We start from the raw sequence: 14,065 nt of genomic DNA on the forward strand, positions 1-14,065 counted from the left end.
GGCACCTTCTCCAGAGAATGGTGCATGCAAGATCAGACGAAGAGACTTGAACAGTTGGGCACTACAGTGCCAGCATCTGTCCAGGAGTACAACAAAAACTCGTGCAACATTAAAGGTGAATGGTATAAAGGACCACAGTTTTTAGCTGGGAGCTTTAATAGCACAACAAACAACTTGCACCACACGTACTGCTCTATTGAGCAGTTTGTTCTAGCACCCTTCAGCATTCGGACCACAACGCAGCAAAAGAGGGACGACATGGCTGCAGATTCAGTCTACAACCGTCACGCACGTTTGGAAGTGGAGGTACATCTCTAGCAGTATCAGTTGCAACTGACCCCCTATACTCTTCCATTCGTAAAGCACCAAGATGAATACTCAAAGAATGCTGCTCTGAAAGCTGACTGCTAATGTAAGTGGCGATGCCAGTCAAGCTCTGGTGAAACTGTAGCCACATTGCACACCTGCACTTGTTCATTTAGGCTTTCAATTATGTTGCCCTGTCATCACATCCTTGCTGTAATAAGAGCTGAAGGCCTTAGCTTTATGAAGAAATGTTATGTAGTGAAATGTGGAGCAGAAAGTACTAACACTGCAAACAACAACTGTTCACAAAAGAGGCACCAAGCACTCCAGCCATACCTGTCACACCAGTAGCGAAAAAGCCAAGGCCAATGACACAGCAGCAAAAGTATAAAGCTGTTCTTCCGTGCTGCAGATGCTTGACTGAGCTGGCATCGGAGGAATGCAATTAGTGGTATTTGGACTGCGTGCAAGCTTTGAAGTTGATGATGAAAGAGTGGGAAGGGGAGCAGTGTAACGAACAAAACTGACATCAGCAGAGCAACTGCACTGAAGCAGATTCACCCCAGACTGCTTCACCAGATTCACCCCAGCTCTTCTCCACCTCCAGAAGAACCAGTGAACAAAGCACTGGTCACTCTCTCCAAGCACCCTGATATAAATGGACCCATTATTGATGAAGATGTATCATCCCCAAGCCCAGCGAAAACTGCTCATCAACTACTACTGGAAATGGTCCCTGGCCATGTGCCACCCTTCACAGAAAAAGGAGCGTTAGCAATGTTTCCAAGTCCTGTACTTACAGTTACGTCAGCTGATATTACTGAGGCAGCAAACACTCCTTGCGGTCGGCCAGAGGGGTGTGCTGTCAATGCAATTGGACTGCCGAAAAAGAGGACAGTTCCAAGAGCCTTCTCCGTTCTCAGTAAAGCCGAGAAACAAAAGCAAATTTTTGGTTGGCTGGTGGGAGACAGAAATGCCACACATGACCTGGGCCAAGAAGTTTCCCTGGGCGAGTTGACTTTTCTGTTCAAATCTTTCCAGCCCTTTTGTATAAAAGAGGTACTTAGGCATACACTGTGCAATATGGTCACATTCTGCATGGCTATGCAAAGCTATACATTGCTTATATGCACATTTTGTGGCCACACAGCTTCTTGGACGGTCGGCGAGATTTTAAGTTACTCGCAATTTTTTTGGCTGAATATGACGGGTGTTTTTTGAAAGGTAGCCTTTGAACATGCGTATGAAGAACTCTACACCTCCTGAGATGTTAAGGATAAAAAAGCTCATTTGGAGGCTTCATTCCAATGTGCTCATGGTCACATGAATTTTGCCTTGCAGGGGAAGACAGAGTGGAGACAATCCTTTCAGGACTCCCAGAGTCCATCAGCTCAACATTGCTGTTGTGAAAAAATTTTTCACTGCTGACGTGCTGTGCAGCACGTGCTTGAAGTGAAGTGCAATGCTTGCAGGGACCTGTTAAGCGAAGTGTCTCTTTGCTGGTACTAAATGAGCTGCCAGAATGTTAAAGGAAGTGCCCTAGCTGAAGTCAAAGCATGGTTCTGTAGACACTGTGTTTCAAATGTGAGATCACATAATGTGATGTTTTGCATGCATAATTGTTCTTTCTAAGAATTAACTATGAAAGGGCACACACGACTACTGTGATGCCTTCTCTGAAAATAAAGAAGTGTTGGCGCAGCTAAATGAATTTCATTTTTAATATACTTCTACCTTGAGCAAATTTACCAAACGTGGCATTCACGGCTGCACCAATTGCACAATGTGAGCTAAACAGCCATAAAGAACTCCAATTGGGTCATTTATATTAATATAATGCATTTCTTTACCTCTGGAATAACCAGTTGACAAAGCTGTATCCACCTGTTCTCGCTATACATGTTTGCAGTACACTGCTTCATGCTGTAAGATATAGGTACAATTTGAGGATATCTGTCTATCTACTGCCTTTAGTTACATCCTCAATGTTACGACAACTTCCGTGCAGGCACGCAGAATCAGGGAAACGGCATTGTTAAAAGAAGCAGTGTAGAAACAATTTGTGCCGCGATGTGAAGCCCTATTGCCATTTGCACCACATGGAGAGGCAGTGCAAAAAAGGCTTGGATATACATAAACAGTTTACAGGCACTATGCAAACAGGCCAACAAGCCCACACCAAAACTCTGGTTCTACTGCCGTTGGTCACTTATTAATTGGAAAATGAAATGATGCAGCAGTATATCGTGGTACACATTAGCAGTAATGGTACTGCCATTTTCCTAAACAGTCATGCAACAATCTGCAAGCAATTCGGGCTTCCGATCAAAGTTGAAATCATTGACCCCTCAATAAAAAGGGACTGACTGGCCCAAAGATTATCAGCGGTCCCTTCTTTAACGGCTCCACGGCTGCTTGTACTAGACCTCAAATCAACAGGGTCTAGATTGGTTTCACATAGCCATCAAATCAGAACCCATACCCTTAATCGGCAGCTGCGCACAATGCTAGTGTCTCTGACTGGTTTTTACACAGCTAGCGAATGAGAACTCAAGCCCTTTATGAGTAGCTGGGCCCGTCACTGCTGTCAGAATGCAGCTGATGCTGCAGCCACCGACGGCTACAGAAATGCATCTGGCTACTTTATAGAATACTTATAAATGTGCAGGAATCTGCACTGCCCGGATATAGCTTTAAATTTTCGTTACATCTGGATGCAAGTCTAGCCCCAGTTTCAATTCCACCTGGGTGTAACTCTAATCGCAGATACAGTTCCATCTGGGTGGAACTGTAGTGCAAGTTGCAGTTCCATCTGGACAAAACTCTTGCCACGGCCTAAAAAAAATTGGAGGAGACACTTAAGCTCTGCCTTAAGGGTATGACACGATAGTGTAACAGATTAATTCCCAATATATGCACATCATTCTCTACTCTACATTATTAGATTCCTGGGAGTCCTCATATCCATCCTGGCAGAGTGGTTAAGCGATGCGCCACTGCCCCGCAATGGCAGGTGTTCCCAGCGGTGGGCCTTGTATGGCCAAAGTTGCTTTTCCTGAGCGATCAATCATTAATTTACCTGTTATCTGTCACGGTGGGCAGTTTGCTCACTACCCGATGAACAAGTTGATTTGGCGTCGCAAGGTCACGTGACCTAGATGGCCCATCTGCCTCCTAGGTCCACCTGCCAGAGCCATGCCCCGTGATTTTTCGCTCCCAATGCAGACGCCGACAACGCCGGATTTTATGCGTAATGCGGCCTTTAACGCTATGGCTTTGAAATGTAATTACGGAAATCAGATGCCGGACGTCGCCTAAGCAGCCCAAAATGGAACGCATACCTGGGCTAGCAAAATAAAATTCCGCTGCCAATTTTAGCTGTGTGTTTCAGAACTACTACGCAAAAATAAACGGCGCTATGGGAACTAGCAAACTGTGCAGTCAGCTTATGCTGATTTAAAAAGTCTTTCAAATCACTTTTTACCATACGAAATTGCGCTCCAAGAAACCTGGTTGTCTAAATAGTTTACATTTCATATGGAAAATCACCGAATTTTTAGGATTGATCGCCCATCAAGGGGGGGCGGTTTGCTTTGTTGGTATCATCCAGATTTTGTCACAGGGCAAGCTTGGTATTTTTCAGCGAGTGGACGTCCATTGCAAAATTCAGGCAGTGGAACTTCCCATTCTTGAATTTCATGACACGTGTCTGCTAGATTCCTTACTCTCTGTCAGTAGATCGCATGTGCTGCTGGTCGGCGACTTCAATTCACACCACTTGACTTGGGGATTTCAAACAGACCAGTGCATTTCGCGTTTATGGGATTGGGCCTGTGTGAATAACCTGAACTGTGCAAACTTGGGTTTTCCGTGTGTGGAATAGTAACGGTACTTCTCCGACCCTTGGTGGAATGGAGAATGTTCAAAAGATTACAGGTGGCACAAGGCAGTCTGGAAGAAACTAATACATAATCAATGCCCCCGGAATTGGATCGATTATAAATTTCTTGCAGCTATCTTTAAGCGCACATTCGCTCGGGCAAAGGAAGAATATGATGAACAGGATTATGACTATCTAAATTTCGCTTCCTGAGGTCTAGGAACAGGCTGCCACCGGCTCACAATATTCCCTCTTATGTGTTGACCCCTGCACAGCTTGCAAAGTCATTAGAGGAAATTGGCAGAGGCCTGGAACATCGTTTTTAGGCTGTTCTTTCCCGTCCACTAAGAATGGGCAATCACTATGATGACTGTTAATGTCTCTGTTTGTGAGCTCTCCCAAGTTATAAACCATTTACCTTCTGCAGCTCCTGGGGCCTGACCGTGTCACCTCTGCTACAATTAAACTACTCATAGACGAATCCTTAACAATCTATTGGAGCTGGTAAATTACTCTATTAGAACCCCATGGATTCCGAATGCCTGGCGTCTTTCAAAAGTTGTCCCGGTGCCTAAAAAGCAAGGCGAAGGGTTGGTCTTAGATAATATTCGACCAATTTCTTCGACATCGAATTGGTAGAATGCATGCTGTATGGACAAATCATGCCCATCATTACTGAAATGGGGCTGTTAAACCACTGTCAGATTGGTTTTAAGCCTGGGTGCTCCATATGGTGTGCACATACTGACCTCGAAAGCTGTGTCCAGCTACCTTGCCGGCACCATCAGTATGCTGTGCTTGTCACTCGTGACATCTCTAAAGCTTACGGCAGTGTAGAACACGGGCCTCTGATGTGCAGGCTGCAGGCACCGGGCTTGCCAAGTTACTTTGTGGCATGGATGTCAGCTTTCCTGGCCGCCCGAAAATTTTATTGCTGCCAACGCGGGGTTGCTACAAGAAAATTTTGTCAATCTAGAGGTGTGCCTCAAGGTGCAGTTCTCTCCCCTGTACTTTTCATCCTCTTACTCAGTTAGCTCTATTCCGACCAATCCTGACGTGACTACATACGTATATGCAGACGATATAGCTTTCATTGCTGCTGCGAGTAACTTACATTCCGTTAACATGTTGTTGCAGTCGTATTTAAATACACTTGACCGATAGTTATCTGAAATCCACTTGTCTTAATGTAAATAAGTGTGCGTTGTTAGCTGTTCCGATTTCTCATCAGGTAAACATTTCACTGGCTTATCGTCATTACGTGATTCCACAGGATAGTTCTCTGAAGTATCTCAAGGTAACATATGACATCCCTCTCTCTCTTGGCGGACATGTATAGATCAAGTTGCTGCAAAAGGGGCTCGGGTGGTCGGTCTTCTGCGTAGGCTGAGTAACCCACGCTGCAGTATGCGCAGACACGCTCTTCTGATGATTTACAAAATATATATCTGGCCTGTCTTGGAATTTGGCTACATTCTGTTTTCTGGAGTGGCTGCATACAAACTGCACCCACTTCTGCTCTTAGAGAGCGAAGCACTGCACCTCTGTTTGGCGGACAGGCCGCCATTGGAATCTGAACCTGGCAACGTTTAACGCTAGAACTTTAGCTAGTGAGGCTAGCCTAGCAGTGCTGTTCGAGGAACTAACGGGAATTAAATGGGATGTGATAGGGCTTAGCGAAGTCAGGAGGACAGGTGAGGCGTATACAGTACTAAAGGACGGACACATACTGTGCTATCGCGGGCTAAAGGATAGACGAGAACTAGGTGTGGGTTTCCTCATTAATAAGGATATAGCTGGCAACGTAGAGGAGTTCTACAGTATTAACGAGAGGGTAGCAGCAATAGTAATTAAGCTGAATAGGAGGTACAAGCTGAAAGTGGTGCAGGCCTACGCACCCACATCCAGCCATGATGACCAGACCGTTGAAAGCTTCTATGAGGACGTAGAATCAGCAATGAATCGAGTAAAATCGCAGTACACTGTACTGATGGGCGACTTCAATGCGAAGGTGGGCAAGAAGCAGGCTGACGACCACGCGGTAGGTGACTATGGGATAGGCTCTAGAAATAGCAGGGGAGAGTTATTAGTCGAATTCGCGGATAGAAATAATTTACGGATCATGAATACCTTCTTCCGCAAACCAGAAAACAGGAAGTGGACCTGGAAGAGCCCCAATGGTGAGATTAAAAATGAAATTGACTTCATACTATGCGCTAAACCTGGCATCATTCAGGATGTGGCCGTCCTCGGAAGGGTGCGTTGCAGCGACCATAGAATGGTAAGGTCTAGAATTAGCTTAGACTTGAAGAGGGAACGGAAGAAGCTAGCGAAGAAGAAGACCATTAACGAGTTAGCCGTAAGAGGGAAAGCACAGGAGTTTAGGATAGCGCTGCAAAACAGATACTCGGCTTTAACTGAGGAAGATGATCTTGATGTTCATTCAATGCACGATAACCTGACATCAATAATTACGGAGTGCGCAGTAGAAGTAGGCGGTAGGACAGTTCGAAAAGATACCGGGAAGCTATCTCAGGTGACGAAAGATCTGATTAAGAAGCGCCAAAACATGAAGGCATCTAACACTACCGATAGAATAGAACTAACGGAGCTATCAAAGTTAATAAATAAGCGCAAGGTAGCCGACATAAGGAAGTTTAATATGGAGAGAATCGAGCATGCTATAAAGAACGGAGGTAGCCTAAAAACAGTGAAGAGGAAACTAGGCATAGGTAAAAACCAGATGTATGCATTAAGAGACAAGCAGGGCAATGTCATTAGCAATATGGATAAGATAGTTAACGTAGCCGAAGACTTCTACACAGAGCTGTACAGTAGCCAATGTAATCAGAGCGCCAATGAGAAAGACAGCAGTGCACAGCAATGCGTCATCCCGCCAGTAACGAAAGATGAAGTAAAGAAAGCCTTAGAAGCAATGAAAAGGGGAAAAGCAGCTGGGGAGGATCAGGTAACAGCAGATCTGTTGAAGGATGGAGGGGACGTCGTGCTAGAAAAACTAGCCACCCTGTATACGCAATGCCTTATGACCTTGACTGTACCAGAAGCTTGGAAGAATGCAAACATTATCTTAATTCATAAGAAGGGAGACGCCAAGGACTTGAAAAATTACAGGCCGATCAGCTTACTATCCGTTGCCTACAAAGTATTTACTAAGGTAATCGCTAATAGAGTCAGGGCAACGTTAGACTTTAATCAACCAAATGATCAGGCAGGCTTTCGTAAAGGATATTCCACAATAGATCATATTCACACTATCAATCAGGTGATAGAGAAATGCGCAGAATATAACCAACCTCTATATATAGCTTTCATTGATTACGAGAAAGCATTCGACTCAGTGGAAACCTCAGCAGTCATACAGGCATTGCGTAATCAGGGGGTAGGAGAGCCTTATGTCAAAATACTGGAAGATATATATAGCAACTGCACAGCTACTATAGTCCTCCATAAAGTCAGCAATAAAATTCCAATAAGGAAGGGCGTCAGGCAAGGAGACACGATATCGCCAATGCTGTTCACCACATGTTTGCAGGAGGTATTTCGAGGCCTGAATTGGGAACAGTTGGGAATAAGAATAAATGGAGAATACCTAAATAATCTGAGATTTGCTGATGACATTGCCTTGCTGAGTCACTCAGGAGGTGAACTGCAAATCATGATCAACGAGTTAGACAGGCAGAGCAGATCGATGGGTCTAAAAATTAACATGCAGAAAACCAAGGTAATGTTCAACAGTCTAGCAAGGGAACAACAGTTCACAATTGGCAGCGAGAGCCTAGAAATTGTGCCGGAATACGTCTACTTAGGGCAGGTAGTGACAGCTGATCCGGATCATGAGAGGGAGATAACTAGAAGGATAAGAATGGGGTGGAGCGCATATGGCAAATTCTCGCAGATCATGAGTGGCAGTTTACCAATTTCCCTCAAGAGGAAAGTGTACAACAGCATAATCTTACCGGTACTCACCTACGGGGCAGAAACGTGGAGGCTAACGAAAAGAGTTCAGCTTAAGTTAAGGACAACGCAGCGAGCCATGGAAAGAAAAATGATAGGTGTAACGTTAAGAGATCGGAAGCGGGCAGAGTGGGTGAGGGAACAAACACGGGTTAATGACATCCTAGTCGAAATCAAGAGAAAGAAATGGGCTTGGGCAGGGCATGTGATGCGAAGGCAAGATAACCGCTGGTCTTTAAGGGTAACGGAGTGGGTTCCAAGAGAAAGTAAGCGTAGCAGGGGGCGGCAGAAGGTTAGATGGGCGGATGAGATTAAGAAGTTTGCAGGCAAAGGGTGGATGCAGCTGGCAAAGGATAGGGTTAATTGGAGAGACATGGGAGAGGCCTTTGCCCTGCAATGGGTGTAGTAAGGCTGATGATGATGATGATGATGAAATATGTGGCCAACAATGTTTTGTATCTTGAAGCGCGTGTGCAGCTCTTACTGCAAAGTTTCGCCTGCTGACAGTGCAAATGTTTTTAAAGTCTTGCGATTTGGAGTAGAATGCATCCCAGTTGATTTTCCTTGGTCAGCCAGCAGAGTTCTTGACTGTCGGATGGTCTCGGCTTCGAACACCCCAAATCTGTTTGGTTGAATCCTTGCTTGGCCCACTAAATGTGCGAATACCTGAAATTGTTCCGGTGCGGTCCATCCCCTCATCTGTGGACATTCGATGATGTTTATCCCCGTAATGACAAATTGCTGCCTTTCTCATTGTTAAACAATATGTTGCAAGGCTATTTGATGACCTTCTGCTCACATGTTGCAATTGTGACTAATGCATCGGTGTGTGAAGAAAAGGCAGGTGCTCCTAGTCCCTTGACTGGTCTTTTTCTCTCCGTCTTCATGATTTTGCACCTATTCACCTAGCGGAGTGTCTAGCAGTGATTCTTGCTCTGCGCAAGATACCCAACTCTTTATCCGCAGTAATAATAATTACGGACTCAATATCCAAATGCACTTCCCCGTCTGCGTCTACTGAATCGCGGCCCTTCCGAATACCAAAATTTCGGATCATTCTACATGTCCAATCAATTCGATTTGTTTGGGTTCCTGGGCACAGGAGTCTTCTTTTAAATGAATCAACTGATGCTCTAGCAAAGGCAGCCCTGAGTGGTCCAATTGTTGACTGCCTTACAACCTGCGCTCACATTACGGTGGCATGATTTCGTATGTACACTTTTATGAAACAATTTGGCGCATCACAGCTTACTTCATTGGACGATTTGCAGCATCTCCTGTTTCCCTTGGAGGAGTAACGCTTGGCGATCTCACAAACTTGAAGGTTCCTTCACGTGACTACGTTGCCTGGTGCCGCAACTAAATTTTTACCTCTAAAGGCCTGATCTTGCGATCTCCCCATTGTGTCCATATTGTGCTGAGCTGGAAACAATAGAGCACTTTCTTCTCTATTGTCGACACTACTCATCGCTCAGGAGGCGACTGTTAGAATTTCCATTACAGAATCTCAGTTTGTGTCTTGTCTTCTGCAGTTCTGTCTCTTGGCACTTCTATGCTTGGATATACCAATGGGAATGCTTGCTCCGCCGTTCAAAATTTTTTCTAGAAACAAAACGCCTACCATCATAAGCTTTCGTATTTGGGTACTTCCTTTATGCAATTCCTGGATGTTTTATTTTCCCTCCTTTTTTGCACTCACCCCCTGCCTAAATTTAAGCTTCTTAGACCCTCTAACCACCTGTAACCACCTCTGTCACGGAAACTGTTGCCCAATTTTTTAGGTCATCCTATTCTTGCCGCATGCAATTTGCAATGCAAAGAATCAACAACGAATGCGATGCAGCAAGCCAATGTCACAAAGTCGCCCTGGTTTATCGTTTTTCTCGCTCAATACATGCAGATCCGCGCAGGAAAACTATAAATAAAACAAAATTTCGAAAAACAAGCGCCGTGAATCCCGAAACGAGGCAAAGCTTGGTGTTCACATGCGGTAAGAGCACACGGAAAGTGTGTCACGCACACTAGCGCGCACGCACTTAAAACCATCGCGGGCCAAGGTCATTGTTCATTACTAGGCGAACACAGCCCAAGACCTGCGATCTCGTGAGCACCTTTCCTAGGGGCCGCATTAGTTGAGCAAAAGCGAACTAAGCTCCACGGTCTGTGGGGCCACGGTCGAACGCTTCGTGGCGCCAAAAGCGATCCCTCTATAAGCGGTGCACGAATTCGGGAGGCGAATCCACACGCTGACAACTGCTGCGTAGTACTGCTGAACATAAGTTTTGCAAAACGACAGCGTGGGAAGTAAATACCAATTCGAACTTACAAGCAGCAGAAGATAGCTGGTACGCCTTCACACGGGCACCTTTCTCTATGCGGATGCCATCGCGTTCGTGGTCGCGTTTGTTGTCTACTTGTCTATGCTTGTTGGCTCGCCTTGTCTCCTTGCTGGTATAAAAAGCAAGCCGATCACGGCCATAATAGCTTCGTGGTGCCAAAAGCGATAACTCTACAAGCGGTGCACAAATTCGGGAGGTGAATCCACACGCTGACACCTGCTGCGTCGTGCAGCTGAACAGAAGTTTTGCAAAACGACAGAGCGGGAAGTAAATATCAACTCGAACTTACACGCAGTAGAAGATAGCTGGTACGCCTTCACACAAATACCTTTCTGCGGGAATCGTCGCTCTCGTGGCCGCGTTTGTTAATAGTGAACTTGTCTATGCTTGTTGACTCGCCTTGTCTCCTTGCTGGTATAAAAAGCAAGCCAATCACGAATGCAATTAGAAACTTTATGATAATTGCCGTGTAGTATATTTTGTAACTTTTGCGTCCAGAAACGACAATTAAAGTAAATAACAGAAGCTTCAGTTAAATAAACATGAATTAATTTTTCAATTTGTGCAGTCGAAACTCACAGAGCCAGCTTGTTTCACAAGAAAAAAAAAAAAACATGGCGGATGGCGTTTTCTGTGCTGCTGAATAAGTGCAGTCGCAGCGTTTTCTAGCGTCGTAGCAGCAGTCTACTGGCATGCATTCAGCGTTTAGGAGCAGCGTGTGAGCACCTGATTTATGAAAAAACGCGCGGCACCGTGGTCGCTGCACGCTAAGCTGATCTACGATGACGGACGTCAGGGTCTCCCTGAGGAAGATCGACTTCCCCACCGTGGTGTACGAAGCGCTGCGCCAGATCCAAAAGCTGCTGGCCAACGAAGGCCGCAGTCCGACGTATGCGCACGTCGCTAAGGAAATTGCCGAGGAGTTCGTCTTCCAAGACTACGACCAGCGCCGAATGCCGCAGCAGCACCCGCAGTCCGCGGCGCACATGCGTCGGCGTCGGAAGCTGTCGGCGATCCGCGAGCTGCAGATCATCGAGATCATTGCGAGCAGCTTCCAGAACGCCAAGTCGGACATGTGCCAGAAGGTGTTCTTCATCCTGTTTCCCTCGGCCGACCCGAGCGTCATGGACGTGCGCGTGCCGCTGCTGTCGCGCCTCGTCTCGCTGTCCATCGCGCTCAAGAACCACAACGTTCTCAACTGCGTCGGCTTCTGGATGCACGTGTGTGGCTGCACCTCGGAGCCGTCGCTGCACATCGTGCGGCATGTGGTCGGAGACTACCTCAGCCTCATCCCGAGCTCGGCCGAGATGCTGAAGGAGCTAGCCAACATCTCGCCGCTGTTCTGCGCCTCCCTGGCCACCTCGCTGACGCACATGACGCCGACGAACCCGTCGCGCGAGGTGGTCGACCTGCTCGCCTCCTGGGTCCGGGCTCAGCCGCTGCTCTGTTTCACACCGATGGAGGCCATCCCGCCCCAGTTGTACACCCAGTGCTTGCAGACATTCATCCCGGGTCTCGTGGCCTGGTGCGTTCTGGCTCCCCTCAGCAAGGTGCACCCCCGGACGGGTTCCGGTGGGGACGTCCGAACGGACGACGCCGAGCTCTACTCGTACCTGCACTACGCGCTGCTTGAGATGCTCATCCGCGCTGGCCAGGTGACGCCTCGGGCGCCGATCGTGTTTCCATTTCTGCCGAGCCACTACGTGGTGCAGGTGGCGGAGACGCTCAAGCGGGGTCTGGCGACGGCCTCGCCGCAGGGTTCAGAGCTGGCGCTCAACCGACTCGGCCAAGTGCTGCAGGCTGCGTTCGCCTCCAAGTGTGTGCACGGCAACCTGGACGCCATGTTCCAGACACTGCGTCAGCTGCCGCCAAACAGGCTGCTCAAGATAGTGCTTGCGCGCTGGGACGTTAAGAAATACTGAACGCAATGTTCAGAGGTCTAAGACTCCACGCATTGTGCTGGTTTGCCTGGAACAGTTTTAAGGAAGGCCGCAGTGCACCAACCGATGTTCTGCAAATTTATAGATTCAAGGAACCCTTGGTGCGAATGTTGTGTACAGTTTTCATTATTCTAAATGTTGTCCTGTCAACGCACATCACTTGAGTGTGGTGCATTCCTTGTCCATTATTGTCACGTCATCAATCACGAGAAACCTATAGGGAGTATGCACTCGAGCTAGAGTTGTTACCACTGTAGCGTGCATGGAGCACGGCAGTAGGCCTCAGGCATGCCTGATTGGCTTTATTTACTTTATCCTATGGTTTGGTGAGCTGTGTGGTCATACACTTCTTGTCCTCATTGCAGGGCACGAGGCTGGAAAAAACTATCTTGATACAGACACCCGGTACCTTCAAAGTTGTTTTTCCAATACTGATACAAGATACTGAACAATAATTTTTTCCGATACAGATACCCGTTAATGTCGATACTTCAATACAACACTGAAAAGAAAGATGGTAATACAATTTAATAAGTTAAAAATTTCTTCGTGATTACTGGAATTTTCAGTGTATTTGATATATAGCACATTGTATTTGAAAGGTTTAAGCGAATCTGGCCCACTAATTTTTAATTTCTTTAAAATCCTCTGTTAAAACTTCAGCACTGGAATGAAGCCATGGTGGCGTTGAAATGGTTGCTGTCATAAGTAGCCTAGGAAAATCTTTTTTTTAACACTAATGCTCTTCACATGAACCAGTGTCTCAGTGCTTGACTACATACAAATAAACTTGAAACTGTTTCTCATGCTCTTAGTTTGTAACTACAGTAATTACTAGTTGCCTCTGCCTTTCTCCTGCGCTAAAAAATGCAAGGTCTGTGCGCTTCGGAACGCCAGACAGTTATTTCTCCAGCTCTATGTTTAACAGATGTTTGAAGTTGAACATTCATCAATAAAGGCTGGCAGGAAAACAACAAAGAATCAAAGGGTTGAACTTATAGGCACATCACGTCTTGCTAATCACTGTTATTTACACACTTTTTTACTTAAGGGAAGGAACAGCTTTTCCTCAAGCCGTCGGTTCATAAGAGCCTCATGATGCGGCCGTGTATGAATGAAGCAGATCAAAAAAGCCTCTCTATACAGGAGTATACCTCGGCACCATGAGAGATGGCTCACTAACATCCACTCACTCGCACTTGTGCTCATGTCCGCTCATACCCACAACCACTCACTCACACTCGTACTAATGACCACTCGCACTCATGTCCACTCACACTCAGAAGCACTCACTTAAACCCTCTAATGACCACTCACACTCATGTCCACTCACTACATTAATGTTTACTCACCCCTAACATAGCTTATGTTGCACAGATGTTGTGGTGAGCTGCGTGGGGCTCTGTTGGTCTTCTAGGCCAGTCTTCAGTTTCGATACTCAAAGCTAAGATGCTTAGACACATTTTTGAATGGTGTCTAAGTAACAATAATGAGTTTGCGCTGACAATGACCTGTCCGTGAGAATGCATGAACACATTGGAGGCAAGTGGTGACTTTGAATACCTTTAGCGGCTTGCGAAATCGAGTTTTAAGAGCATTAGCTTTTACTACTTGCGTTTGTCAAG

The 14,065-nt window shown here is 46.3% G+C and overlaps 2 protein-coding genes across 4 annotated transcripts in view; one reads left to right on the forward strand and one right to left on the reverse strand.

The window, feature by feature from the left end:
• The window catches only part of LOC144110976 (uncharacterized), a 28,544-nt gene extending 17,643 nt beyond the window's left edge, over positions 1-10,901 (reverse strand). The window contains exon 1 of one of the 3 annotated variants that reach the window (XM_077644049.1): positions 10,790-10,901. The gene's annotated coding sequence lies outside the window, so the exon portion shown is untranslated. Of the gene's footprint in view, positions 1-10,487; positions 10,589-10,789 lie in introns of those variants that run through there. The other 2 variants (XM_077644048.1, XM_077644050.1) reach the window with 2 other exon arrangements.
• A 200-nt stretch (positions 10,902-11,101) lies between these two features.
• LOC144110977 (integrator complex subunit 15) lies at positions 11,102-12,596 on the forward strand. The gene has a single exon (XM_077644051.1). The coding sequence runs from the start codon at positions 11,283-11,285 to the stop codon at positions 12,420-12,422; it is 1,140 nt and encodes a 379-aa protein (XP_077500177.1). The 5' UTR covers positions 11,102-11,282; the 3' UTR covers positions 12,423-12,596.
• The last annotated feature ends 1,469 nt before the right edge of the window (positions 12,597-14,065 follow it).

This window comes from Amblyomma americanum, chromosome 11 (genome assembly GCF_052857255.1).
Source record: "Amblyomma americanum isolate KBUSLIRL-KWMA chromosome 11, ASM5285725v1, whole genome shotgun sequence".
In the NCBI taxonomy this organism is placed as follows: Eukaryota; Metazoa; Arthropoda; class Arachnida; order Ixodida; family Ixodidae; genus Amblyomma; species Amblyomma americanum.

Coding starts and splice junctions, on each gene's coding strand:
- LOC144110977 (XM_077644051.1), top strand. CDS start 11,283: ATGACGGACGTCAGGGTCTCCCTGAGGAAGATCGACTTCCCCACCGTG.